At 31.9% G+C, this 26,274-nt stretch overlaps 1 protein-coding gene and 1 long non-coding RNA gene across 2 annotated transcripts in view; one reads left to right on the top strand and one right to left on the bottom strand.

Annotated features, from left to right (window-relative positions):
• LOC134245892 (fibroleukin-like) overlaps positions 1-22,652 on the top strand; it is a gene marked incomplete at its 3' end in the record, with an annotated part of 35,061 nt that extends 12,409 nt beyond the window's left edge. Inside the window, exon 6 of the mRNA XM_062728132.1 lies at positions 22,437-22,652. Coding sequence (XP_062584116.1) covers positions 22,437-22,652 — 216 coding nt within the window. The remainder of the gene's footprint in view (positions 1-22,436) is intronic.
• Positions 254-3,372, bottom strand: LOC134245891 (uncharacterized). Its single transcript, XR_009987541.1, has 4 exons — positions 3,165-3,372; positions 2,786-2,890; positions 2,328-2,490; positions 254-1,082 (listed from the first exon to the last, which is right to left on the bottom strand). It is a non-coding gene; the product is annotated as an uncharacterized LOC134245891 (long non-coding RNA).
• Positions 22,653-26,274: the final 3,622 nt, after the last annotated feature.

Genomic DNA, 26,274 nt, shown 5'->3' with positions numbered 1-26,274 from the left:
GCACATATAAAAGTTAGATGTGAGGTCATAAAATTACAAGGGACATAAAACAGATAAATTGGCTTAAAGTTTGACCTCATTAGAACTATTTTTAGGTGGTCAAAGGTCAAATAAGTACAAAAGTTTCATAAATTTTTTTCAACACTTTTCAATATTCTTGCCATAATTTTACACAATGGATGCTGAAATGGAAAATTCTGAATATACTCTCAAGAAGGGATCAGAACTGCAATATCCATGTATCATTCTAGTTCAAATATCTGTTTAATGACCTTTAAGTGGTTGCTAAGCAACATCATTTTAAAGTTTTTGGCTATATACATGTTTGTTATTTCACATTCTGGACACATTCTAGACACTTTTTGTATATTTCATCATATTGTTTGTAAGATATGGGCCATAAAGATGAAAGAACATTTTTGTATTAAAAAATGACCTTGACACTCTTGTTCTTCAGGGGATCAAGGTCATATCAGTACAGAATTCTGCTTTAAACTGTAAGTAAATATCAATTTTGAAATGCTTCAAACATGGATAAATCATCTAATAGTTGACGTAATAAAAATGGCGAACAACAAAATTTGCAAGCAAAGAATTCTGGTCTTCTTACAAAGCCGTAGCAAAACATGTATACTATCTTTTTGTTAAACAAGAAATCCATTCTCTTGATGCCATTAAAAATAATCTTTATTTTCAAGGATTTAATCAAACAAGAAAAAAAAACTAAATGATTTCATTACAAGATTTTTCTGGTAAAACAGAGCTTAAGGGGTACAATAAAGACTTGACATGTTATCTTGGAGGGAAATAATAATAATAGATAGCATTGGCAATATTTAACGCAAAACTGTTCAGGCAATAAGTTGAAAATTTGACGCTTATATCCAAATATACAAATCCAGAAATATTGCAAGATGAATTCCAAATCAGACTGAAATCTTCAACAAAATGTTGAAGAGCACTTTTACTTTGTGTCCGCCATTCTTTTATCAACTGTCATTTCTCTGTAAGACTGGAGGAAATTCTTTGACTTGTCCAAGACATTATTATTTGCTGCCAAGCACAAGTGATCAGCTTCTATCCTGTAAAAGATTTAAGTATTTTGAAACAGATACATGTCATTGTGTATATAAATTTATATTTATAAATAAAATTAAGAATGCTAAAATTACTACATTTATTTGATTTTCCTTTTAAAATTAGAATTGTATTTATTATGTGATCAAAGTAGTTAAATGATATTGTTAAGTCAATGTATCAGGACTGATAATTCAACAACCTTGTAGTAAACCATCATGGTAAAATTACTGAACTAAAACAAATAGCATATATGGCAATCTGACTAAAGCCAGACCTCTGTTTACGCTATCGCAACATGTAAAAAAAATCTGGCATTAGATTGCTACGAAAGCCAGGAAGGGACACGTAAATTTTTCAAAAAAGTAAAAAATGATATGGAATCAAATTAGACAATCCAATCCCACGTATTACTAAATTGTTCCCTCGATTTATAATACGAGATCTCGAATTACACAATCCGATCTTAAGGATTACTAATTCGCCCCCTTGATTCATAATTTGAGATCTCGAATTACATACCGGTAATTTGTTTTCACAGATTGATAATTCAACATCTCGATTTGTTACAACGTCGGTCTTATGATTCTGGAAATCTGTGCTCTTGAATTTCATTACATATATGTACAGATACATCCAACCATTTTAATCAATAAGAGCGTTCTATTTATTTTGTTTCAGCAACCGGTCGTTTCCAACCTCTTTCATAACTAACATGACTAATTCAATGTATATTTATTTTATAAATATTATGATTACACAGGACCCATATTCACTTTTACTATCTAGGACTTTCAATTATTCTAATATACAAGTAACACAAAAACCTCTAAGATTTTTTGTTGTACAAATATCAGTACTGGCACATGGATTTGAAAATGTTCATGTATTTTTCTCATTTTGGACCGTAATATGTAATAAAAGTTAGGATGTAAAATACTACAATATTCTATTTTTTAAACATGTATTACCATATCCGATATGTACAGATAAATAATTTAAACGAAATCATGGGAAGGGTTTACTTTGCGAGGGAATGAATCATTTAAACTAAGAGAATGAATTATACAATCTGAGATAACGGATTGTGTAATTTGAGGGAACGAATTGATAATCTGTGAGAATGAATTGGCAATTTGTTATAACAGATTGTCAATCCGAGAGAACGGATTGTATAAATCAAGAACTCTGTTTACTTTTATAAATTTTAAAAATTCTATGTCCCTTCATGGCTTTCATAGATTTCATACCTGCATGGCTGCCAGGGTTGTAAAAAGAAAGGAGACAATAGACTGCAATGTTACTTCAGGGCAAAATTCCTGGGGCAAGGCTGTTCGTGAGCATGGGAGTGTTGATAAACCATCCAGTGAGTTTGACCACCCATGTATATGATGTACCATAATTGGAAAGTGTCTGAAAAATTGAGAAAATGAAATGCTAACCACATACTTTATGCAGATTGGAAATACAACAGCAGTCTATAAAAACAGCTTGTTCCATATCTCGGCATTCATTCAGATAGATATTACATGTTTAAATAATGTGTCTGTATGAATAATCAAGCATCATAAGTATTATGTGTTTAAAACACTTATTTTTCAAAATATAAATCAAATGTTTATAAACTTGTATGAATGCGATATCATGAGACTTTATTTTTTGAAATCTTAGAAATACAGAAATTTTCAATACCAAAACAAAAATTTACCTGTTCATTGGTGTCCTTACATATTAATTGACCTTCGTAGTTCATGGTGAGCTTAGAAAGTGGGTATTCATGGATGAAAGTATTGTTGCATATGGTGAAAGCACCCTAAAATTTCAATGTGAAAGTTGTACATGTACACACTGGTACATAGATACTGAAAACAACTATCCATTATTATGACAACTTTTATTTTACTTTGAACTTACGAGTGATTGTCAAAAGCATCAAGGTTCAAAAACAATGCAAAATTGGCTGAACGATACGAAACACGCACACTGAAACATAAAGATCTAGTACATGTGTACATTTAGTTTTCTTTTGAACGTGAACTAATGCGTTTTAAACTTAAACTTTTCAGTCAATATACACGTATTCTCACCTGCTAATACCAAAGGCATGTCCGTATTATTTGATTCATTGATGTGAGGATCTTCGTCGTGAAATAATCATGAAAATTGACGTTCAGATTTCAGATCATGTTTTTGTTTACAGCTATCACAGCGGAAACACGTGTTTATTTCAATTCGTATCAACTCATACGGTGATGAGTCGTATTTATTTATAAATACGAGTTTTTGTATTGTTAAATATAGATCTAATTAAATTGCAAATTAATAAGTATACAGTATAACAAGATACAACAATATTAAAAATCTGATTGATTTTTCTTAGTAAAGACCGACGTTTTGGAAATCTACAATTTTTATCAATATTGTATATCACTTCATGAAAAATACATCATTAGGGCCCACATGTAGATGAATAAATTAACATTCACTGAACACAAAAGGCAGAACGAAATTATAATTTGTTTTTTGAAATCTTTTTTTTTTTTTTTTTTGAAATATATATCATAACACTATTATATACTTTTTTCTCTAAGTATTATGCATTTATTTCAGTAAAAAATATATTTAAATGGTCAAAAAAGTCTTATAAAAGAATTTGTTGTTTCGAGTAAGACGCAACAATATCGACCTTGACGTTACATGTAAATATTGACCGATTTTTCCATAAAAACTATGCGAAGGTCACAAATTCAAATTATCGTAATTAAGAAAATACTGAGCGTAAGAAGGCCTATAAGGGCTTGTTGGAAAGGAAATTTTCTCTACTTTTACCAGCTTTATTTTGTTTTCCCTATTTCAACACAGAAATAAACGTAAAACTGAGCTTTGTTTAAATATTACGAATAAAATCGAGAAAAAACACATAAGTGCAAGAAAATCTTGTTTTTAAAATATACCTTAAAGTAATAACAATAATTTTTACATATTTTAAAAGTAGAGAATATATGCTTTAAGAATATACCATGCTTTCTTATAAAGTTAATCAGGAAAAAAATTGTCAATCGTCTGGAAAATCGGCAATCGCTTTGGAAAATTACGCCATCTTCAAAAAGTCTCGTTTGTCTTTACAACGTAAAATCGATTAAATACCGGCAATCAAGATATAATCTTTTTAGATATTTTAAAAGTAGAGAAAATTTCCAAAAAGATGATATATAGCTTATATACCTTCATGTTACCACAAAATAGATACGGAGATCTTATTTTCGCGAAGTCGTGTTTTAACGCGCCACCGGTCAATTTGACCGGTACGGAAGTGAAGGGGTTAATACTCGAAACTTTATTCTACTTGTTAGAATTTAAATTTTATTCAGTTTACAGATATTAAAACCACATCCTAAAAAAATTCATTGTAATTTCTATAAAAGGGCATATTGTAAAACAAAACTCCGTATGAGAGGGTAATGGTTAAATATTAGAGCAGATATTTTGTAGCAGGAATAGATAAATTAAGTTTAAAAGAACTTTGAAAGAAATCCATTTAAGATCTATTTCAATTACATTTCAATCCAGGACAATATGTATATGGCATGGAATTGATTTAATTAGGAATAAGTTTAAAAATAATTCATTAAAACACAAATAAGATTTTATTAATTTTTTTTTGTAAATTTTTAATACACTGGATTATGAATTTGAGAATATCTCCAATATTTTTTATCATGTTTTTATGTGAATTCCTTGTGTACTTCATATTTTGTAATGCTCTATTAAAATAGGTTTTTTTTTGCATTTTGAGATCCCCCCTCTGGTAACAAGAAGATAGAATTTTGTGTTTCTTACATATATTGTATAATATAGTATTACTCATCAAATATAATAGTTTGAATAAAATGTCTATCGTAGTATTTGTATAGACTGTCATTTGCTGTAAAGTGCTAAAAATCGGTATTTTTCTATTTAATCCAATAGTAAATGTATCTGTATTTTGAGACGGTCACTCAAAAATACCTGGACGGTAGATTTCCCCCAAACTTAGCATGTACACTTAACTCTTAAGTAAATGTAAGTGAAATATGGCATAAAAAATGAAGATTGTCGCTTTTGTAGTTTTTACACAATAAAACTATAGTCTGCCTCTTTAAAATATAAGAAAAAAGTTTCAAAAAGTACAATGTACTCCTTTGGAAGTGAGAACTATTTACCTGTATGACCCATGTTGAACCCACTTGTGGAATAAATTATTTAAAATACTCAAAGCCACGTGAGTTCTACCCAGGTAAACATTTTCAAAGGTGCTCACTATAAAAGACTGATCTGCAGGTTTTGTATCATTTAGTCAAAGTCGTGTCACTTAGAAATATTTAACTATACATAATTTGTTTTTTTTTAACACGGGAGAGGAAAGAGAATTTGACATGTCATTCATAGAAGTGTCAAACATTTTTAACATTCATGCAAGACAGATAAACAGGTATTGAAAGCCATGTAAAAACACCTTTTTGATTAATATTTCAATGAAACTATTATTGTATTTTTTTTAATGCGGTATTAATTTTTTTTAAACAAAAAGTTTGATCATTATGGCAATAGGATCACAGAACACAAATTCATTTTTTTTTTTGCGAACAGATTTAACACAAGAAGTAACATATATTCCACCAACGCACCCGACTATGATCCACCATCAGATTGTTCGATCTAAATATCTTTTCCCCTGGATTTACATAAACGAAACTCAAAGAAGGTTCGGTACGATTTTTCCGGATTTAGGATATCCATGGAATTCAAGAATATTCAGCTGTTTCAAATCTATGCTGATTAATGTGATGATAACGTGCTTTTTAGTTAGAAATATCCACTGGTTTCTAACTAGTACCAAAGGAGAACGATTTGGTAATGTACTCTAAAGTAAAATGGCACATAAAAAGGGCCCACTAAGCTTTGTTTAAGAGCTTTTGTCCTTTGATGAATTCAAATGATGAACATGTTGACAAAATGAAAAAAAGGTGTTGATTCATACACATTAACCTTTAAGAGATGCAAATAATAAAAATCACAATGTCATTTTATAATATATTTTACCAGTTCGTGTTTTATGGTCTTTGAATATCGCTTTTTCATATGCATTTAGGGAATGAAGTTTTTTCAACTTTTGTCATACAATATAGCAAGATTTGGGAAAGTTAAAGCTTTATAAACCACGAAATGGTTTATAAAAAAATGCTTATACTGTCCTAAATTATGTCATATCGTATAACATCAGTTGAAAATAGTGCTAATTCTAACAGGGAACCTTATAGATGTTCCCTACAGGCTCCTCAAAGCTTTTAGGGCCTTTTTCCTGTAATATCATTTGCTCAATTGCGCAGTATCAAAGAATTTCATTTATATATAAAACGTTACAATGTTATACACTGTAAGTAACATGAAGTTATAATATTGATAATAATAATAATAATAATAGACAAGAGGTCCACGGGCCTTATAGGTCATTTAAGTATTGTGCAACAACTTTCAAACAATTAAAATTGGTTCGTGTTTTAAAGTTTTCCACCCCTAATAGGAAGAAATTCAATGAAACTGAAAACATAAAAGATCAAGAAGATCAACAATTTTGATGTAAATCTTGAATAATTTAACGTTATTTGAGAAATCATAAACAAAATTATTAAATAATTAGATTTTTTAAAGACCATGTGTGTGTGAAAAAGTATCATATATTGACATATTCTTGTCGGGCCGGGAGAACAATTATTATTTGCCTTTTTCTTTATTCTGATAAAAATCATACTCGCTCCAAAATTCGGTGCAATTTTTATTTTAGAAAATCTCCGGTAAATATTTATTACGAACTTTTAATGTGTAACAACTATAAATGAAATCTAAATATATCAGATGTACAAAAGGTTACATGTAATTTATTGACAATTTAGCAGAACGTAAGGAATAATAACTGTATTTTTAAACTATATAAAGCATGAATTTAAAAGGTATTTAGTTTAGATTTCTTTCATCAGTTTCACTTGTACACCATTTGATACACTGAAAATCAATTCAACACTCTGTTCTTCCTCTTTTTTTCTTGTTTTCTCGTTATAACATAAGAAAAATAAATGCCTTATAACTATTTGTTAATTTAGTTTGAATTTCTCGGGGTCGAGAAATCTAGGAAATCAATTTTTCATGTACATTTAAATCTACGTCGAATGTACAGTTGAATTTTAGAAAATTAATCAATGTTCTCAATAATATTACTGTTTACATGTATAATGTACATGTCTGCATCGTCGCATGAAAAAAATGATCGATCCACAATACCATTACTGTATTGGAATATACAAGGGGTGGGGCTTACTGGCGGTGAGATTAAAGTGGGGTCCGCTTCACGCATCAGTGCGTAAAGCGGTCCCAGGAAGCGAACACCGGACCAAGAGCTGACCCCGAGCAAACGCGGAGCGAACCTGGAGCGCACCCAAAGCGCACACGGGGCGGTCCCAAAATTTCTGAAAGCCAACCCGAAGCGGACCCCGAGTGAACCCAGGAAGCGAACCCGGGGTCCGCTCCGGGTTCGCTCTGGTGTTAGGTTGTGTCCGGTCGGTACTGTAGGCATTCAATACTTAGTTTATTTAGACATAGTTCTCATTTATTACTATAAGTATGTTTAGTGGGATGTGTCCTAATTCATGACATCGAATGTTGGTAAGAGTTATCTCCCCTTTTTTAATTAATTAAAAAAAAATCAATTAAAAAAAAATTAGCTGGTAAAAAATTCGATTTCAATTATCATTCTATTTTTAATATTTCAATGCATCTTTCCACCACAGGATTTATTGATATTCAAATTATTTGAATTTTTATTTTTGAAAAACACGCTTTTTCTTATAGACTTCAATGCAATCTTTGTTACTTAACTACTCCTTAGTTAATGAACTTTTTGAAAATTTCTCGTGGACAATCTTTTTCCACTTTAAAATGCTTTAATATAATATCAGAGTATTGTGTACTTGACGTACATTTAAGGGTAGAGAATTTGGTCCCATTAGGGATTGAAATCCTTAAACCAGAGGCCATGAAATTCGCAATTCACAATTTTGAAAGAGGCACCGTTGCTTATCATAATTATAGACTTAGCATGCTTACTCTATTTACTTAATACCCAGAGGTAGATCAGAGTAACATTAAGAGAAAATGCACTTCCACTTTAAAAGTAGTTGTGCACCTCATCCCAAAGGAACCACTGATCCTGGGGACACTTATATCGAATTTTTGCAAATTTTATCATAAAATTGTTGATTAATACCAAAAAAAGATTTCAAAGCATTAATCTATTTTCAGACTTTGTACCCCCTCCCCCTAACCCCTGACCCATGGAGGGGAGGGGGGCATAAAAATACCCATTTTGCTAGGTGCACCTTTCTTAATCATAAATATATACATGTATACTTGGATCATTGGCATAAAACCCAGGAGCAAAGGAGAGATTTTCAAAGAATTAATGTATTTTCAATACATATTCAATAGAACCCCATCCTAACACCAGAACCCATGACCCTGGGACCATAAAATTCAGAATTTCGAAGAGTCAATCTTGCTTATCATAATTGTGTACTAAGTTTATTAAATATTCATGAGCAGAGAAGAAGATTTTCAAAGAATTAATGCATTTTCACTAACATGATCAATGGAGCCCTGCCCTTACACCAGAACCCATGACCCTTGGGCCATAAAATTCACAATTTTGAAAGAGGCACTCTTGATCAACATAACTATTTACTTACATAGTTTATTTGAAACATAAGTGCTCATAATTATTTACTTACATAGTTTATTTATTACCCAGAAGCAGAGAAGAAGATTTTCAAAGAATAATACATTTTCACAATATGATCAATAGAGCCCCGCCCTAACACCAGAACACCTGACCCTTGGGCCATAAAATTCACAATATTGGAAGAGGCACTCTTGCTAATAATAATAACTATGTGCTTGGTTAGTTTATATAATACCCAGGAGCAGAGAAGAAGATTTTCAAAGAATTAATGCTTTTCATCATACACTCAATAGGGCCCCACCTTCACACCAGAACCCCTGACCCTGGGGTCACAAAATTCACAATTTTTGAAGAGGCACTCTTGCTCGTCATAACTTTGTACTTAGTTAGTTTATTTAATACCCAGAAGTAGAGAAGAAGATTTTCAAAGAATAAATGCATTTTCACTATACAACGAAAAGAGCCCCGCCCTAACATAAGAACCCTTGACCCTGGGGTCATAAAATTCAAAAATTTTGAAAGAGGCACTCTTGCTCATCATAACTATGTGCTTGCTTAGTTTATTTAATACCCACAAACAGAAATGAAGAATTTCAAAGAAATAATGTATTTTCACTATATGATCTATATAGCCCCACCCGAGCACTAGAACCCCTGACCCTGGGGCCATGAATTTCACAATTTTGGTAGAGGACTCAATGTTCATTACATCCATTCCAACAGTTTTACTGCTTGATGTCCAGGAGTATAGAAGAAGAATTTTAAAGACTGCACTATTTTTTGTGGTTTTGGCCCCACCCCTCAGGCCCCAGGGGGCGGGGATCATGCACTTCACAATCTGTGTTCCCCTTTACCCATAAATATTTTTTCCAAAATTGGTTGAAATTGGTGCAGCGGTTTTACAAAAGGAGCTGAAAATGTTCAAATGTTCACGACGCACGACACACAACACTCAACACACGACGCACGACGACAGACGAAAACGGATAGCATTAGGTCACCTGAGTAACTCAGGCGACCTAAAAATAGAAGAAAAACAATATGGTCTTCCGAAGGAAGTTGGAAGACCTTAATGATATGTGACGTAGTTTATATTGGGTTTCAGCCACCCCCCATTTTTTTGTATAATCTATCAGGTTATATAGTTTATATATATCATATTGTAAATCCGGAATGTGGGATATATTTTGGGTTGGACTTTATAACTACTGAAACCCGCCAAATAAACACAACGTGCTTCACCTCTCCTGTTCTTTATAGGTAAGAACTCAAATTTATACATGTTAACATGTTTGTAACCGTTTTCTTGATATATAATATGTTTGATATAAAACATTTGTTTCTCGAAATATTGCGATTAGGTGAATTTCAATGTATTTGTGAATATTTTGATGCAGCAGCATGGTCTAGTCACGTGGTACGAGTTCAGTGTAAAGTCTTTATTTTGAGTTTAAACAATAGTAAACAGATTATATGTATAGAATTGTAATGTTTACAATCACAGAAAGTATTTCCTAAACGTATAGATTTGATTTTCTAACGAATGTATAAAATTTCATTTGTTTCCGGAATTAGTTGTTTTGCTCGGTTTAGAGTCATGTTTTAGAGTTTGTAATCTGTTTCCGGTTTGAGGCAAAACGTAAACAAATGAGCCTCGTCGGATAGAAATCGACCTTATCGTATGCAACGTCATAATGAGAAATAAACGAATAAAGTTAAGAAAGATTTCCCGGTATTTTTACTACACATGGTTTTCACGTTAAGGAATGTTTTAGACATCGTCAACTGCAGTTCAAAGATTTTTTCTTTAAAAAATCGGATCATTTTAAATATGTACTAATAAAATAAGCAAATTTTAAATGTGTTTCCCTTCGTAGAGCCTTAACTTTTTTATTGTTACCATGGATCAATGTAAACACAGGCCAGAGGAATGCCGAGTCCGATCTACATTTATTTTTTTCAACCAGCAGAAGACGTGAGGTTTTATCTAACACCAGATAAAGTTTAAGTTGGTAGACATATAGCAAAGCAAAATTGGCATGATGAATTACTGAGGAAGTACAGAATATATCTTTTATTGTAGTTTAGAGTATAAATTTTAGCCAAAGGAGGCGTATCTGGCACAGAAAATCGCACATGTACTGATAAAGTACTAGTGTGTGATCTTCATTTACTATCATCGTGTGTATTCATTCATTCAAGATTAATATATTCACAATATTATATTAGATATACTATAATGTTTCATGTCTTCGAATGAATAAACGTGTAATAATAATGTCAAATTTATATAGGAATTAACCAACCAAAACAAAAACAACATTAGGCCATTCCCAGTACAAGATGAACAAAGGCCACGATTCATCAACTTTCAAAACGCATTTTTCTAACATCAATATTCAAAGATATCAGGAAACAAGTAATACTAGTACTACTGTGTAAGGCAATTTCTTCATATATCAGTAAGTCTCAAATGGAAACACGTAGACTGACTTATCTGAGAAGTGTGCATTGTCCGAAGCGACTGGATTCGATAAATTGTGCAAGTTGCTTCCCTTTGACGCAAAAAGAGGCTCAACACGGGGGAATCATTTCTTTAAAAAGTTTTTTTGTTCCCTATCTTTTGTCTCTCTTCCATTACTTACAGTTTATCAGTTTATTTTCTTAAATATTTCACTCCTTATTTTGTAAGTTTATAAAATATACCGACGATGGATTATCTATGATTTTAAATTTCTTAACTTGGCTGGCGAAATTGTTCAAAGAGGGGCCATGGTGTTCATCTTGACCTTGTATGGAGAGGGCTACAATAGGCTTTGACTGCTGCCCGATCCTATTCACTTTGTGTGAATGAAATTTTGTATAAATATAAAAAAAATGGGTCCGGTTTGTGAAACATATCCTTCTACGCCATTAATATTTAAAAGAATTGTAAATAAAAAAAAAATAAATAAATAAAGTTGCATGTAAAATAATAGCTTTTATTACCTAACCTACTATATAAATTGTAATTAGGCATTTTGAAATGTGAAATGTGTTCCTAAATATTCACCATTAAGTTAAGTATTTTGAGCCCCGTTAATATCAAACTTTTCTGCAAAAAACATGAGCATGACATGAGCAGGATTTCTTACGTTCGTGATTCGTGAATAAACAGGAATATGGTTTCGCTTTGTACAAGGACTTTCAATTATAACATCAAAAAGTTTTCTACATTATAAAATTCTTATACAATTCTCTTCTTTAAGAGAAAGGGATACCTAAAACTAATACGTGTAACTTCTAAATCTCAAATATTTTTTATTTCATTTTTTTATTAAAAAAAAAATCAGAAAACAAATAATTATGAAATGTCTATTTTACGTATATTTTGCGGACTGGGTTAGAGACGGGATAGCAGAATGTTGTCTATGCATATGCCGCATGCCTTCATAAATATTATTTTTTCTCCAGAGAGGAGAGTTAATGGGTTTGTGTGTGTGTGTGTGTGTGTGTGGGGGGGGGGTCTAAAGTCGGCACATATACAAGGCTACCTCTCTGGCTAAATACATGTGTATGATATAATTTATTTTAGAATCCCACGCACCCCAGCTGAATCCGATTCTCTAATTCCTGGCATTAATTATCCTATTTAACTGGTTTAACTGTATTTCCTAATAAAATAATTATTAAGAAATTCTCAATACAGTCTACGTAAACAATATTCTTTTTTAAACATTCAGTTCGTTTGCAGTAATTGAATTATAAAAGAAAGAAAATGTGCCACATGGTTTTATATCGTAATTCATCATAGCCTGTGTTTTTGTTTTTCTTTCCCTCAATATATTTCTAATACTCCAGTTAACAAAGAAATTATAATTTTTGCATTTCTGAAATTCATATCAATAACTTCATTTTTTTCTGTTGATCTAAGATATTTTGTAAACTTTATGTAAATTATCTTTTTCAAATGGATTGGAATGTTGCGTCACAAATAAACTATTATCGTCGAAAACCCACGAGTGATCTCGTTTTTACTTATCACCCGGTGATGAGAAAAGATAAGATCATCCTTGGGTATCCGATGATGATAAACAATACGCTATAAAAAACAAAAATAAAGAATCATCTGACTTCCGCCTAAAACGTCAGAATGAAGTGATTATTTAAAGAATACGCACAAATCGTCCAAAAATAATGCATGCATATTTTTTTGAATCGAGAATTTCAGCCAATGTGTATGCATGTTTCCCGTGACTTAGATTTCCCTACATGTAACTATTTAAATAATATTCTTTTAAAATTAGCTGGTTTTTCTCATATACGAAGTAAATAATGTACGAACGATGCATAATTTTTATTTTTACATATTCTGAAATTACAATCCTTCAGATGGAACGTTAAATAGTTTCCTATGTTAAGGTTTACAACTACATGCACATGTATTTTGCATGCAACAGATATAGATTACCCGCTGATAATGGCTGAAATCTTGCCGACTCGGCGTCAAGCAAAAATCAATCAATGATCTGTATACTGTTTGAAATGATATTCTATTAATTTTACTTATTTATTTTTGTACATTATGGATAATAGAATTTTGATAAAAAGACGATCGGTTTTTTATTGGGAAGGGGGGGGGGTGATAATGTAAGGCACAGCAGAATGTGGCTGCAGTAGAAACAGTATTAGGAAAAGTCCTAATAGAATGAGTCAATTTTGAGACACAAGGCTATAGTATTACACCATGTTTGATTTCACGTTATCACTATATACAAATTGATGTGATTTTTTTCTTTAAAAATTTAACTTCAGAATAATTATCGTAGCATGATTTTAGCTGTGATTTTATTGGCTGCATGGTTCATGTATTTTCTGTAAGAAACGAGATATTTCTGAGATCGGCCATCTGTTAATTTGGACTCGATCGCATTGGTGTCTTTTTCCTTTACATGGGAATTACGTAAAATCAAACAAATTATGTTAACTAACTCGCATGCTTTGAGGATAGATGATCAAACGTAAAATCAGCATACATGTAGATCTATATTTTTTTTAAATTGGAAGTTCGGTTGTTCATTTGTCCGTCGGTACGAAAGACATGAAAGTATATCTTTTTTCGGGGGGGGGGGGGGTATTCGGTTTTTAAGGGATTTATAATATAGTTAACACAATTTTTGGGATTGTAGATTATGATCAACTATTTTTGTCATTAATTAAGCATTTTGTTTAACTAAGACATGATGAACACTTGGATTGCTCAGCGATAACAGGTGCCCCTACCAAACAACTGAGAATAAACCATGACGTCACAATTGAATCGTAAAGAAACTGCGATATGCTCAGAGTTAATTTTGCAAACATACCAATTTCAAAATGAAATAACTTTGTTATAAATGAAGATATTTTGATTCCGTTTTCAGTTTTTGTCGTGATTTTACATGGACTACTGAAATACACAAAAATCTCAAATTCGATAAATTTTGCCATAAGGTCGATTTCTATCCGACGAGGCTCAAATACTGTTGTGAATGTGTTTTGGCTGTTTCGGACAAATAGATATGGTATTATTGAATATTTTATTGATAAATTATCAAACGAAAGTTGCTTGTCACATGTTTTATTCTAGTCAGTGATATTTTGATGTCATAGTAAAAAAGTAATTGTAAATCCCCTAGACTAAATGAGTGCATGTATATGTAATAATGCATATGTTGTATGTTTGATATATAACTACTGAAACCCGCCAAATAAACACAACGTGCTTCACCTCTCCTGTTCTTTATAGATTCTGCCAGGCCAGGGTAACAGATAACTAAAGAAAAGCAACGAGAAGGTCTTCCTATCTTTAGGACCGAAAGTAACTTTCATTTAAGGAGGGTCAAGGATCTGAAAATTCGCTCCTTCTGCGCAGGATGACGCACATACAACGTAAAACAAAAACTGAGTTGAAAAAAATCCTTGAGCACTTTAAAATGATCATTTGTATTAAAATAATGTCAAAACAATAATAAAGGCGTTTTCAGAGAGTTAGATTCATAAAAATATACTCAGAAATATAAATGTATGCACTTCCGGATTTTCGAAAAACACTTTCATTTTCACCGAGATCAATCAGAAACTCGGGATCTAGAAATTAATTAAGGACCCAATTCAGGGTGTTTCGATTTAATGATATATCAGAGATGATGAACAAAATAATAAGAGTAGGCGTATCATTTCTATGTAAACTTTAGCGATTCATTCACGTTCTACAACTTCTGTAAAGAGGTGCATGTTCAGTTTTTACAAAATGAATTACAAGGTAAGCCAAAAACTTTAGTGTATTAACGATTATTGTAGGTATATTCTAGGGCTTACCTTAACTAAAAATCCCAGTGTCACAAATGTTTTGCAGTCAGGATGTGGGGAGCGCCTTAGGCCCGCAAGAGGACCAGGGCTGAGGTATCAGCTGATCAGTGGGCGACAACATCTGAAGAAAAATGCAAATAGTGGTTTATAGCCAATCGTATCGCCATCTATCTGTAGCACAGTATTAGGAAAAGAGAAATGCATGATGTAAACATATGGCTGGACCAAGAATCGAACCCGATATAAAAGGAGTGAACCCGATAGGTATCGTGATACCTGGATACAGTACCAGTATAACACAAGTTATTTTTTTTGTCTTATTTTAAAATTCTTCATGAAATCTTAGGAACTTTTTTTAATGTTACAAAATGATAGAAAACAATTAAGCAATGAAAAAATACATTGTTAAGATTATAATCAAATTCACCTATACATAACTTAAGGGTTCACAAAATATTTTTTTTTATAATTGTGAAGGTTAGCAAGAAAGAAAATATATAGATATATATCAAATAATTTGTGACGGTCAGCCAGGTTTGATCGCTAGTGGCAAGGTAGCTCAGCTGGTAGAGCACCTGACCGGAGTTTCAGGGGGGCCCAGGTTCGAATCCCGGTCTGGTCCGCTGCGCTCTCTCCTTTCTTGTTACAAATTCAATTGCTGACAGCTGTTTCATGATACATGTTGTAACGTATTATCTTATTGTGCCATAATTATACATGTATCGTATCGTTAGGGAGCTTGCGAGGTTTAACAAATCATAGTTGTCTTGAACGGGAACTTTTTAACGTAAATCTCAATTTGCATGTATAATCATTAGATGCTGAAAAAATGTTTTTAAAATGTTTAATATGTTAAATGGAAAGTGTTTTTCAGCATGTTCAAACTTCTAACACATTTAAGAAATAAAAAGCAATATTAAGAGTTTCATTAAGATATGACATTAAGTCAGTCATTTGATCAAATTTAATATACTCGTGGCTCGAAGAGCATTGTAATATATTTTATCACACATTGACTTCATCATGTCTTATCCAAGTAAAACTTTAAAAAATATTTTTATATATGTATTTAACTTTTTTAGGTCTTCCGTTGATTCTGATGGTAAAAATTATTATTCTTTTTTTTTTCTTCTACTTCCTAGACTGCAACTTTGAGGCCTCATATCTCACTCATTTCTATACGGATTTTGCTCAAATTTGCAGAGGTTATAGACGTTTATAAACTCTATCAGAATTCTGAATAAAATTTCAAAAAATCACTTCCGGTTTTGAGTTATTTTCCTTTAAACTTTCGTTTCCGGACAAAGGCTCAGAGACGGCTAAAGCTGGAGCAGAAATTCTACTGATATTAGATAATAAAAGGATTGAAGTTGTGCATATTTGTTTTTGTTTTTTTTCGATTTCTGTATTCAAAATGGCGCTATATACGGGTAAAAAATTAGAACTATTAAAAGAACCAAAAATTACTCATATTTTGCTTTTTATCTTCTAAACTAAAAATGTATTGTTTAAATATATATAAACATAATTTGTGCAGAATTAGAAGATCTTACAAATGATAAGTCAAAAAAGGGCTGACCCCTAAATTAAGGGATTTAGAGGGGCCAAAAGTTTTTTCCAGATATATCAAAAAGTTTTGAGAATTTGTTATGCGTTAAAGAAGCAAAGTTGTGGAAAATGTCAAGCTTAATCTAATGCAGTTGTCAAAATACGTCCAGTGTCGTCACTTCCGGCCAAACAGGAAGTAGTCGGAAAACGCATATTTTGCCGCTTTTGACAAGTTTTCTCGAAACATATGTCTGGGAGCTTAAAAATTAATTAAACCGGAAGTAGCAAAAATGGCTTATTTTTGCATTAATTAACATAGCTTTAGAGGATTCAAAGAATGTTTGGGTGTTATTTCTCATTTTTGTGGAAAATGAAAGCTACTTCCGGTGAAACAGGACGGAAGACCTACTCGTTGCTTTGCATCGAGCTTTGCTCTAGTTTTTATTTTTATTCTCATAACAAAGAAATGTAACTCAATATATACATGATATATGTGATCATGCATTCTCTGATACATTGTATATAAATCATACATTGACCGCCATCTTTGAGGAAAACCCCAAAGAATCCTGGTCAATCCTTGTCAAAAAATTCATTTAGATTTAAGCTCCTCAAAACACACATTTATTGATGGTCATTTCCCAACATTTATTGCTTTGGATTCATTTATAGTGACATAATGAAACATCTGCAACTTGTGAAGACAATGTTGTTAATTGCTTTCTCGGCAGGGGGCAGTACGTACTGATCATGTAATCTATCTAACACTTCTGGATAGTAGGACGCAGAAGGATATATGGTTTTCATTTTGCCCCCACCCCCAATCTTTTAATATGCAAAATAAAGATGGATTCTGACAAGGTGTAAGGTGTAAACGTCTTCTTTCCAAAACTGGCCCATTTTCTGGCGTAATTTTTAACAGAATCCATAATATTTATGAAATTCCGACGCCAATCGAAGGATCGGTTTTCCCTATATTTAGGACGTTGTAAAATGATCTAAGGTCCTCATTTTTAACTATTTATACGTGTTTAGAATTGTGTAAATTTTCGCGTTTAGAATCGTGTACATTTCCTTTTGTAAGTTTTCATCAGAATGTTATTTGTAAAATAAGCATTTCCCTTGTTTGTTTTTCTTAATTTATTAATTAAAATCCATATAAAATGTAAAAGCGCAATTTACATAATAGAATGCAGAACGAACTAATTATCGCCCGTAAACAAGCAATATAAGTCGTACAATACTAAGTTCTCGTCAAATAGCGCGATCAATATACTGTGATAAACCGTACTTAGATCTTTAACGCCTTTTCGAAAAATCTTATTTTAATTATTATTTTCTTCTTATTGTGCATGTTGTGGTCAAGATAATCTTGAAATCAATTCATTGAAAATAAATATATATATTATTTTTTTTAAAAAAGAAATAAACATTTCTCAATGCTTACGTAACTAATAAGTCGACAAAAATACATGAACACGGCATGATTTTCGGGAGTTTTGATTATCTGCGTTAATCTCTTGAGCCTATTTGTAATTAATTGATTTTAAATTTCTGCAAATAAAAACTTTGATTAATTGGCCAGTTTATCAGATATTGAATCATTGGAAACATAAGGATAAAATTTGTAATTTTAATTCAAATCATTCCATGTTGCCAATTTTGTTCCTTTCTGCATATCATGATATCAAATTCAATCAAATTATGCGACCCACATACATGTACATAGTCTAATAGAACGAACAAAATCCGTTTTTTTTATCGGAAAATTACCTTAGAAATCATTATTTTTAATCAAAATATTAAGTCTTGCATATATTTAGTTACAGAAATATCATTTTCCGTTTTTTTCTTCAAAGTCTATGAAATAATATTGATAATTCTTTGAAATATTAAATAAGTATTAAGCGTATTTCGTTTTGAAAATATTGATTCCTAAATATTTTGAACTATTTTGAGTTAAGAATCGTGCGTTTGCGTCAACAATAGTGTAAGATCATATAACGTGTAGAATCGTGAACATGAAAGATCGTTAGTGTAACATGTTTAATCGTGCGTTAATCGTGCGGAATTGTTCGTGTAACGTGATCGTTCGTGTAAGTTGTCAACAATAACGTTCCAGCCACTGTAGCTATAGGGCGAATAGGTTGAACAAGTTCTTCCTATACATAAACAAGTTGGGGATTGTTTCAGATACTCTTTATCCAGGGCATGTGTTTTTTTGTTTTTTTTTTTGTTTTTGTTTTTTTTTTTTTTTTTTTTGTAAATGAAAAGTTTGGAAGTATTGGTCAATGTATTTTTGTAGGTGATACAAGGTGTAATGATAACTTGAAATATGGTGCAATACAAGTCTGGACCCTTTTGTGATTAAGATCAGTACTTATATTAACCGCGTCATTTTTTAAAATTAGTAATGACGTCTACAATGATTTAAATCTTCCAATGCCATATTGCAATATCTTTGTGGTTTTTCGAGATCAGGATTAAAACAATCTATTGGAATTCCACTGGGTACAAATTGCGCCCAGTTATTAGCAGACTTATTTTTATATTCATATGAAGCAGAATTTATGCAAAATCATGCGTGAAAAGAAGAAAACACTTGCTGTGGCCTTCAACTCGACATCTAGATATATCGACGACGTATTGTCAATTAATACTGGTAATTTCCATTCCTACCTCGATACAATATATCCTGGCTTGAGATAGAAGATACTACAGCGTCCGACACTTCTGTTTCATACTTGGATATTTTACTTGAAAAAGACACTAATGGTAATCTAACAACCAAGCTATATGATAAACGCGGTGACTTTAACTTTTCTATCGTCAACTTCCCTTACTTATGCAGCAATATACTTTCACCACCTGCATACGGAGTAGTTGATTGCATACACAAGAACATGCTCTACGTATGAACAATTTTTAAAACGAGGTAAGTTATTGACAAGCAAGTTGATGAAACAAGAACATCAACAGTCTCGATTAAAGTCATCATTTTGTAAGTTCTATGGTCTATACAATGACCTTGTCAGCAAATACAATTTATCATTAAGTCAAATGCTGACTGACGTTTTTCATACCAATTGCTAGTTAATTATTTATACACTGAATTGACTACGGATTTTTTCGTTATTTCTTTATCATGACAAAGAGCACATGGCTGGTGTGATCGGTCGGCAGGGGATGCTCACTCCTCAATGGCACCTGATCCCACCCCTGATGTTTCAGGGGTCCCTCTTTGCCCTGCTCTTATTTTGTATTGTTTTATGAATTTTGAAACCGAATACTGTTCTTTATCTCAGTTAGCAATTTTTGTCACTTCAGGCCCCAAGACCATAAACTGAGAACAGACTTAAGTCAAAATTTCGAACCAATATAACTTTTGAAATAATTTTGATAATAAATCAAGATTTTCATCATAATTTTAAATTTAAATGATAAATAGAATTGCAAAATATTTAGCAAATACATTAAAAAAGCTCAAGATATTGAAAATCAAATTTTTGACTTAAGTCTATTCTCAGTTTATGGTCTTGGGGCCAGGTCACGGACGGAAAACCAATTTAATTCTTCCGTTCACATATATCAACCAAATTCGTGTAAAGAAGGGGAAATAGCATGTTTGATTACTTCCTGTTCATCTTTCCTGACGTCATTGGAGATAATATATTTCGACACTTTCATTTGATTTTTGACAAATTTGCTTCATTGATGTATTACACATTACAATTTCTCAATACTTTTGAAGATATCAGAAAAAAATTTCACCCACTAGATCCCTTATATTGTGGATCAGTCCTTTTTAGAGACATCTTTGGAAATCTATACAATATTCGTTCCATATGTTTTAAAGAAATATTTTAGGACAAAGGATACTGTAGAAAAGGTGTTTTGGAATCCATGATGGGACTATTTTCAGGCCATAGCTTCGCACTTCCGGTGGCAATAATACTCAATATAATTCTACATTGATTGCTCTATGCTCACCGAAAAGAGCTAGATTCACATTTTGCATAAAATAGTCCTGTGATTATATCAATTTATAAAATTTCACCCTTTTCATATAAAAAAAATTAAGTAGGGACATAGTGGTTTCATTTCTTACATCAAGATTTCTTTTTTAGATTGTAAGTATTAGAAAACAGGGTTTGAAAAAATGCAATGTTCTTGAATTGTGCAGAAAACATGCATATTTAAATGCCTCCAGCAAAGAATTAAAATATGAACACAGCTCACGATCAATTTTTTTTAAATACAGAAATAGATACATCATTATGAAATTGTATTCTTTATCAGAGGTTTTGCTTTTTATAAATATTGAAAAAATTGCTTCAATTTCATACCGCTTCCAAAATAGTTTACGGGATATTTGGGGAATGACGCATTTTGTAACATTATGTTGCATTTACTAGGGAGATAATTACGTTATGTTTAATAGATAAATGGCTACATCTATTCGAAATGATAAATCTTGCATTTTCAACCTCATTGAACAATTTTGAGTTTTCGAAAATTCTCAGGACCAGAAAATGCCTTAAATGTCTCTTGCTCTTTCATTTTTCTATGTTCAATGTTTTTTTAGAACATTGCCGGACAAAGTGACTGTGTTAAAATGTCAAAATCACGGACATCATCGAAGTTTCCGAACCGGAAGTGACGTGATAAAATATACAAATTTGAATCTAGATTTGTTGATTTTGAAAACTTGCGGGCACAAAATCAGTGAGAAAAAAAATAATAAATCTGAAAATTAGTGAACAAAAACCTAAGAAAAACAAGAAAGTCTTCCGCTGAAGACGAAGACCTCAGAAAGAAAAAAGTACAACAAAATGTCCCCAAACTTCGATTTGGGAACATAAAAAAACTTCATTTCTTATATTTTAATATATATTAGACATTGATACAATTTTCCTTCGGCAAAGGCTTCAAATCTGCATATTTAAAAAGAAAAGATAAAATAGAACTTTCGAGCAGAGTAATACGTTTCTTGACGTAACTGATTGTTACACGTAGGCAAGTTATGTTTTACAGAATGGATTACCCAGGTTTGTAAAGGCAGTACACGGATCAGAATTCCGCGAATTAACACTATTTTCTATAATATCGTTATGTAACACAAATAAATCGGAAAAGTCTTGGATTTAACTTTTGCTATCATTATGAATTTAAAAGATTTCAATATTGGACTTAAACTACAGATGACACTTAGCTACGACGTCACAACACTACAACTTGGATAATTAATTTCAAATTGTAATAAAACTAACGTAAAAAATCTTTGTATCACGAAAAATGCTGCTAGAATCCTACTGTCCTATCACAGAAATAATTATTCAGCACTTCCGGGCGAAACCTTTCCAATTTTTTTTTACATTTCGTTCATGTAATCCAATAAAATGCATCAATCCCTGGGTACATAGACCCTCTGCTCACTCATATAAAATGTTGCTTGAACCTTAATGAATTTCTAAAAGAAATATATTTTCTTAGTAGAATACTAACAATTATAGCATAGCTTGCCGGGCAAATTTAGTCAAAAATTAGTCAAAAAGATACTTCACATTACCAAATCTATAATAATTTATATAATATTAAGAATAATCTCTTATCAGAGGATCCATATACTTTAAGCTTTAAATCTGAAGTAAATAATAATCGTGTAATTTGAAATAGGTGCCCGTGTAATTTTTTTCTTTGATTATTGTAGGTGACCGTATGTTAGACACTGGGTATACCGACAACGATCTGTCTGGTATGTCATTCTCCACCCCAGACAGAGATCACGACACTGCTATTGGTAGCTGTGCTGCTTACAGTGACCGTAGAGGAGGCTGGTGGTTTAGGAACTGTCACTCCGCCTTTCTCAACGGTCCCTGGTCTCCGGCATACTGGCCATGGCCCTGGTATCCGCCACTTGGGAATGGTAGAGAGATAAAGGAAACTTTCATGATGATAAAACACCATTGACTGTGTTATATCTTTAATCCATTTTATAATTGTTTGTTATACATGATTTTAAAAATGGTTAAATGTTTCAAGTACTTAATACAGCAAATTTATTAGTATGATTTTTTTTTTCACATGAAGAAATATTTAGAAGAAAGATAACTCTTCCTCACAGATGTATTTTTTCTTACAACCAAATAAAACATTGTGATTTTCTGACTAAGGAAGCATCGCTTCATGATGTTTTCTAGCATGACTTTCATAGGTATGATACTAAGTGTTATTTTCATATGCACCTCATATATTAAATTTAATGTTGTGATAATATATCGTTAATCTTTGTGTTCTCTGTGTTCGATTTCTTCATATCATGATCTGTCATAAATATTATTTCTGAGAAAATAAGCAGCGCTTCATACTTCAAACTATTTCCATGTTGCTCTAATGTTATTGTTGTTTATGAAAATCAATACTACAAATTTTAAGTTTTCTAAAGTGAAATCTATAGCAGAGGGTCGGGACCCCTTAAAAAGAATTTTTGAACTCGTAACTTTATTATTCAAGAATATATAGTAAAAAAGATATACGACGCCTGAAAATACTATAGCTACCATAGGAAAGCATTGTGTTTGTTTTTAAATGTCAGGGATATAAGGGGGAAAATCGTACTATAGAATTAACTTTTCCGAGACCACAACTATACAGTCAATATTGATTATAAAATTTCTTCACTTCTGTTTCAAATTAAATTTTTAAAAACTTAATTTACATTTATTCTATAGCCTTGAATCGAATGTGTTTTCTTTCGCTCCTCTTCAAATTTGAATAATATACCTTAGAACTATATTTATTTTTGTAACATACAACTTTTAATTTTATGTGGCCTTCAGTTATCTGTGATGGTAAACTGACTTTGAATCCATCTTCACCATTTTCTCAATCAGCTGCGCTTTCTACACCCATTAAAATTTTCCGTCCCTTCATGATGGAAACAATCAAGTTTGAATTGCTAAAACGCGGAACGGAATATTTTATTTTGAATTAAATCACTTAAGATATACAAATCGCTAACATAGCATTCATCTAGAATCGAATTTGAGAATTTGACAAGCAAAAACACAAAAAGAAGACAATTGTTTGATTCGGGAAGGGGGATAAAACAAATTTTAAGTTTCAACTCCAAAATCTTTCAGTATTATTTTTATACACTATAACTCACTACTTTAATTACAATCACAAAAAATGTGATGATGTCAACTTGAACGAAAATTTCCGTAGTGAAAAGGTTATGAGGGGGGGGGGGGGGGCAAATATTTGATATCTAGATGAACCATTGAAAGAGAAATAAAATTGTAAAAAAAAATTATATAGATTATACTTAGGGTTAACCTTTACGGCAAGCTCGAATAAACATCTCTTATATAAATACACACTGGTTGTGTATTTAATGTATTCAGAATCTTTGCATTCAATGAGGTTAAATTTTGTTTGTTTGCGGTACTTATGTGTGTGTGTTGGGGGGGTGTATATGAATGATCTCGTAAAAATGAGTTTGTTTTCCCGCTCATCGGAAAGGTCTGCTTTAAGTTGTAGTAGGTCTGTCCCTTTTTTGTATTCAACATATACATAAGATTTAATAAAAATATTTCCAAAATACAAAATAATTGACAAGCAAATGAAAGGGGGATGTGTCTTTTGCTCAACACGAAAATCGAATTCTGGGGTCGAATTTCTTTCACAACCATTTTTTTCCCCAAATGCTACCACTTAACCATCCTTTACTTAATCTGCGACTGGGCCTGTTGAAATCGGGGCATCGCTTGTACACCACTTCTGAACGGAGGGTGTGCATGACTCATGAATTCATAATAGTTTACAATAAAGTTTTATTAGAAATGACTTTTAAAACAAGAATATTGCTCTCTTATCTGATTTATTTCGAATATATGTTTTTTGTTTGACAAACGTTTTCCGTTCCGTTCCGCTTTCCGTTCCGTTTTCCATCCCGCGTTTATCAACACCTATCAAGCTGTACGTCGCCTCTCTGGGTACTTCGGATCATCAGCTTCAGGTGGCTGATCATTGTATGTCGGCAATCTAAATGACACATTTATTTTTTTTTACCTTATTATAACTTCAAAAAAAAACCACTAACGTTTTAGAGAATGTTTGTATTTTTTCACTATAAAATGGACATATAATTACCATGCATTAGATAGAATATATAATATGTAAATGGAATCTGTAGCGAGATGAAAATTTATTAAATACGTATATGTATTAAATATATGGAATGGATTGTAGGCGATTTTTTTTTATATGTGAGTGATCTCAACAATCTCGCTACATATACCAAAATTCCTTTCTCGCTAAAAATTTCTAATTCTTTAACTGATAGATCTTGGAAATAGGTCTTTGAATAAAATTTTAAAACATTTTCTAGCTAAAAATGGTCCTTCATTAATGCTTAACATATACTTTTCCTATACAAAACACAATTTCACAAATTTCAATTTTTTTTTTTGTTTTGTGAAATTGTTTTAATTAGCCTAATTGCGAATATTTCAGACTTTTTTTTCTGTATGGGGCTAATTTTTTATTGATTTTATTTAAAAAATGAATATACTGTATAGAGGGAAAATATCTCGCGTTGTTAATATTCGCTATATTCACGGTGTTAATGAATCTGTGAATTCAAGAAACAGTAAATAAGTTTTCAATAGATATAGAAAAGGTAGGAAACTTTTAATTTATACCAATTCCGCGAATTCAAGAAACCGTGATTTTTCAAATGAAGAGAAAAACGTGAAAATTACAACCCGTGAAATTATTCCCATATACAAACCTCCGTTATGCACGCACGCACTCACCGGTACCTCTAAACCCACAAACAAACAAACAATAACGTTACTTTTATTAATATCCTCTCTAACACCATTCATTGCAAGGGCATGCTTTTTTTTAGAAGGGAATAACAGTTTTACTTTTTATATATACCTGTATTTGAACAATACTTACCTACAACTTATGTACATATGTGTTTATTTTTTTCAGTCTTGTTGCACTGAATTAGTCGGAAACTGAGAAATCTATCATGGTATATATAGTGGCTACATCACTGTTCCTCAAGATTGCGTAATCGACCGGGTTTCGTAATTTATCACGTCACCTGCGCATGAGCAGTTGTCGGTAACTAGGGTAAAGAAAATCTTACGACCGTTTTTCACTTACGACAGTGTGTCAATCTTACAACCACCTTCATGAATAGCTCGTAACTTTTATCTTAGGATTATCGCAAGTTCAAAGCGTGTTCTATCTTGATCCTGATCGTGAAAGACATTGCAATGAACGTGTTATTCTATCGTACATTAGCGCAAGAGAGCGCAATGAAAGTATTAGATCGTATGAGTACGTATTAAAACGTAGGAAATCCTTTCTAATCGAGAACTCGGATCGTGATATTCGTGACAGATCAAATCCTTTTTCGACTAAATCTTGATAATCCTATTGAAACTTAAATCATCTTATCCGAACGGTAGTCAGATCGTCAGAGATCGCATCACATGAAATTTATCCATCGCGGGCATACCGCATAAAAT

This window comes from Saccostrea cucullata, unplaced genomic scaffold (genome assembly GCF_032062105.1).
Source record: "Saccostrea cucullata isolate Sc308-1 unplaced genomic scaffold, CSIRO_AGI_Scuc_v1 ctg2194, whole genome shotgun sequence".
NCBI lineage: Eukaryota > Metazoa > Mollusca > Bivalvia > Ostreida > Ostreidae > Saccostrea > Saccostrea cuccullata.
Note: the sequence above shows the minus strand (reverse complement) of the source record. Positions and strands in the feature narration are given on the sequence as shown.